We start from the raw sequence: 4,714 nt of genomic DNA, 5'->3' as shown, positions 1-4,714 counted from the left end.
GCAGGCCTTCTCTCCGCCCTCAGAGGGACTTGAACAGCATGGCAGTGGCTAACAGTCAGCCCGCTGTGTTTGCACAGGAACACGGTCTGAAATCTGTCATGGTCTCTGTTTATACTTAGGAGCTGTGCTTGTGTCTCACCCTGCTGATGAGTGTGGGTCTGCTCCTTTCTTGTGGAGGTTTCTTGCAACTATTTTAATCTTTCTGTTGCGTGGTTGTCCTTCAACAAGCGGGGTCTATATTTGGTCTTGCATAAACCTCTAAAATCATTTTATTTGAGCCGATAACCAAGTCACTTGACCAGACTATATTGTATACTACTACTCTGTAAAAAAATAGCACCACTAACATCTGTCTGCTTCTGTACTGTAAAACTAAATGTTAATTCACATGAAAAAACTTTCTTCCAGCTACACTGGTGAATGTTTACTGGACCTTCTTGCTGTGTGAACACAGCTACCAAACCTCCCACCGCACTGTCGTTCTCATGCTCCTAATTTAGGAAGAAGTGACTAATGGTTCAAGACCAAAAGAAACTCTCAGAATGAATAAATCATTTTAAGAAGTGCATATAGAACATTGTTGTAGGGCTTTTTTTAAAAACAAAAAAAAATCATATTACCATATTTACCCAACAGGAGATCTTCTTGCTATGTAATTAAAAAGCTCTTTTACAATCTTGCAATAACAAAATTACAATCACATTTTCTGGGTAGCAAAGACATTAAGCTCAAAAAGCAGTAAGGTGGTGTTGTGAAATCATGGACCATATTTAAATGTGTACCAAGTGTAGGCTGAAAGAACGTAAAAAAATGATTGCATTAGGTATTAGGTTTGCAACCACTGAGGTAAGGCAAACAGCACATAGCTTTACACATGTGGTTCTATTCTGAGAGATGGAGACAGCTTCGGGATGACTGACAGGCAACAGCTGGGGAGGAGGATAGCACGAGCCTGGAATACAGTGTCACAGGAACTCTTGTGTCAGTCACAGCGGCTAATTAAAACAAAGCCAGCAGTGTTAAGGAGAAATGATTAGTGACTGCGCCACGGCTCTCGTTTCTGTCACTTTACCCTTGACAGACTTATCAGCAAAAAAAGACTCCATGATCTGAGGAGAGTTTGTCGACAAAAAAGAATCCAGTGACACGTGAAAGTGCTCTCCTCTTTCTTATATAAAGTGATGCTGGATTAAGTTTACCTTCAGGCCGCCCATTTTGCAATTTGAAATCCAGATTTTTATTTTCCTACTTATTTATATGCATGTATAAAGGCTGGACATTAACGACAAAGAACGTGGTGAATAACACCGGCAGAATCTCTTTTAGCATGAAAGCTTCTCTGCACTCCGGTCACTGAGTGCCATTTCCCAAGCGATGCAGGTCGCCTTTGATATACAGAGAGAATAGCAAAAACCTAATTTTATAATTCAAATTAAGCAATTAAAGTTGACTCAATAACAACCAGTCTGGCTATTGTGTATGCAGGAGCTCTTTTGGGATAGATTCCATCATGGGTCACACCCTCACATTCAGTTTACCTCACTTCACTGAGAGGGGATCAGAAAGGCCAATCTCATGCTGAATTTAATGAGAATTTCTACTTACATAGCGCCTTTTGATAATAACACTATGTTTGGGAGAGCCATGCAACACGGTGGGTGACCGACACAGCTATACTGCCCAGAGAACAGCTAATCAGAGATTATTAAGAGGATGTGAGTTGGGCAAAAACAGCATGAAATGTCTCAGCTGTGTTTTCTCGCTTTCACTTCTCCCGGCTGCAGCAAATGTGGCTTTCAAAAGTCATGTAACCGGGAATTATAATTTGAAATTAAGACAATCCAGATTGAAAAGAAAAGAACAGAAAATATCCTCACAGTAAAAGAGAATGTGATTTATTTATTCGCAGTCATGTGGAAAGAAAAGAAAACCATTTATTTTGTTAGATTTAAATACATGCAATTTTGAGATTGACGGCAATTTTACTGTTGTGCAGAAATTTTAAATGTAAACCCGCATTTGTTATTTTCTTCAGTTCACATTGCAGCAAACCAAGCAATTTCCCTTGTGGATGAATAAAGTTTTTCTAAGTCCATCTAGCCATCTATCCATCCATCCATCCATCCATCCATCCATCTATCTATCTAAGCTATTAAAGACGTCTCAGTTTAAAGCTCATTGGAGTTCATTTTTCAACCTGATAGATGCAAGTCTAATATTATCTGCCCTTTTTTCTTTTGTAGCTCTATTTATGAGATGAATATCTATTTTAGTTGCTAAATATACCACTGTGTTCAACAGCTACTTAATAATTTTGTCACATGCTGGTGGAATATTAGCGTACTGTGCAGGTTTATTGAGGTTTTCCACTGATAAACAACTTCCTGCCGTGCTGTGGTCAAAAACGGTTGACAGTCTGCCACTATATGACTAAAAACCCAGAGTTGTTCATGTAGCATGTCACACACATTTGTATCTCCAGTATTAATATACAATATTTGACTTTTTATCTTACATACATTTACAGACTGACATTCAGAGTACCTGAAAAACAACACAAACCATGTCCTTTTTAGCAGACCAAATGACACAGGAAACCCAACAAAGGGGAAACTGCTGTGGCATACATGAAGCCCAAGGCTCTTGTTTCTGAAGTCTGTACTAGTTAGTATAACTCGTCACCGGATCCAGACCCAAACTCTCCATACTCCTGTAAGCGGACTATCTTCTGTAAGCGGTCTCTTTCAGCTTCCATGGCCCGATATGTCCGATATAGCCTTTTCAGCAGGTTGTTACAGCAGGAACAGAACTGAGTGGAGTTCTGCTTACACAAGTCGGCGATTACAGAGCTGTTGAAAGGCAACTGCTCGATGTCCTCCTTTGAATGAACTGGAAGAAAACAGAAATTGTGGGTTATAGTTGCAAAATATCTAACTGAAAAAACGTGTTACGACATTGATTGCCGATGTGAAATGTTGCATTATGCGCAGGTGTGAACAGATTCTACACAACTTACAGGCTAAACGCAGGGAGATGTTGAGCGCGGCTTGGAGGATACACAGCAGCCCTAAAGTTAAAAGGCCTATTCTGAAGAGCTTTTTTTCTGTGAACACATATACGCAGTACAGTCAATCGTTCTATAATTCAGGATCTGAACAGAAAAATGGGATCATTGTGTGTTCGCTTTATCAGTGTGACATAAGTTAGTATTAGTATTAAATAATATTAGTATAGTAGTGTAGTATTAAAACAGACAGATATTATTTACAGTATTTTTCAACAAGATCCATTCTTCAGCTCCTTTTTTTTGTCTCCATTCACTCTTATTTGTTCTTACCTGACTGTTTAGAGTCACTGCTGGTCGTTTCAGTCCTCTTAGGTCCAAGCTTGTGTACGGTAGTGTAGTCAGAAAGCTCCAAGTCTTGCACCATGATGAACTACCTACTGAGAGTACGATTAGGCTTAAATTCAGTCTCTGCACTGTTTGATGTATCGCCACTCTGTGGGTTTTCTTTCAAAACGAGGAAATGATTTGAGGAAATGCATAGATAGACTAGTGTTAGTTGCTGAGTAAGCCTCCGCTGAGACTCAGTTTAGATACACAGGAATAGACTAAGTACGTCATCTTCTCCATCTAGTTTTTAATGATCTAATTATTGGGTCTGTTCGACTTTCACATTTAAAGATAAAGAAACCATCAAGCGGTTTATCTAACCCATCTTTTAAGTTTGTGAAATCTAAATGAAGTTCAAAAATTGCCACAAACTGTTTTATTTTGCACCAGTTTTTTAAGGTCTTGAACCAGGCTGGTCAATCTTTTGCCATTCTGCCATTAATTAACATAGATGGTGAATACGAATTAACTTCAGTGACAAGTGGCAATTGTGATTAGAATTAGAAATGCACTTGAATTATTTATTTGCAGAAGATTCTTTCTTTTTCTTGGTCTAAATGTGCATGAGCAACTAGTAAATTGCTTGAAAGCAGTGTTCCCAGGAGTTCTTGTTCAAAACACAGATCATGACTCGCATGAACCACCAACCAAGAATCAGACAAAGTCCACTGTAATAGTCCACATACTGCTGCAATTGTCCCATCCATTTAAGGTCAGAAAAGCCCCAAGAAGCTTTGTCTTGAGATGGTTATGTAGAGTATATGTGCTGCTGTGATAGCCCATTTCATTTTTAAAAGCATGCATTTGTTAGTATGCTGTTTATCAAACATCCATGTTTTTAGACAGTTGTATTTGTTTTGGGACGAACTCCCACATGGCTGGCCGCTGCCGTATTTGGGGATGAAGGTAAATACTGCAGCGCATCAACATATTCCACTTAAATCAGTGTATTTATGTAATCATTATGTCGACACGCAGTGTTTAAAAGAAGGGAAATTAAAATTTTGGCTTTATCCTCCCCACTGTTTTTGTCTGGCCACAGGGAATCTGTGACATACAGGCAACAGTCAGATTGACGAAGCCGCAGCAAAAGTATTATCTGGAATGATGAATCTGCCGTTGACATGCTTCATCAGCTGGGTCACTCATCACACACTTCCTCTGTACAAAACAAGACCAAAACACTGAACTGACTCCATTATTTGTAAAAACCTAGGTTGCTAATTGAAAGCCACCAGGTGTGTGTGCATATGTACGAAGTCATAAGTGTGTCTGAATGTGAACACATAGAAGTCTATGGGTGAAGGCTGGGCCACAAGA

General features: G+C 39.2%; 1 protein-coding gene across 1 annotated transcript; it reads right to left on the bottom strand.

The window, feature by feature from the left end:
• Positions 1-1,879: 1,879 nt before the first annotated feature.
• LOC311486666 (uncharacterized protein) lies at positions 1,880-3,468 on the bottom strand. The gene is made up of 3 exons (XM_084542611.1): positions 3,338-3,468; positions 3,017-3,103; positions 1,880-2,889 (listed from the first exon to the last, which is right to left on the bottom strand). The coding sequence occupies exons 1-3, from the start codon at positions 3,429-3,431 to the stop codon at positions 2,666-2,668; spliced, it is 405 nt and encodes a 134-aa protein (XP_084398737.1). The 5' UTR covers positions 3,432-3,468; the 3' UTR covers positions 1,880-2,665.
• Between the last annotated feature and the right edge of the window lie 1,246 nt (positions 3,469-4,714).

Source organism: Chelon labrosus (genome assembly GCF_963514085.1).
Source record: "Chelon labrosus genome assembly, chromosome: 4".
In the NCBI taxonomy this organism is placed as follows: Eukaryota; Metazoa; Chordata; class Actinopteri; order Mugiliformes; family Mugilidae; genus Chelon; species Chelon labrosus.
Note: the sequence above shows the minus strand (reverse complement) of the source record. Positions and strands in the feature narration are given on the sequence as shown.

Excerpts from the sequence above, each read along its gene's own strand:
- LOC311486666 (XM_084542611.1), bottom strand. The coding sequence starts at position 3,431 with ATGGTGCAAGACTTGGAGCTTTCTGACTACACTACCGTACACAAGCTT. Across the intron at positions 3,104-3,337 it reads CAGTGACTCTAAACAGTCAG|AAAAAAAGCTCTTCAGAATA; the intron begins GTAAGAACAAAT and ends ATGTGTTCACAG. Across the intron at positions 2,890-3,016 it reads CATCTCCCTGCGTTTAGCCT|TTCATTCAAAGGAGGACATC; the intron begins GTAAGTTGTGTA and ends GTTTTCTTCCAG.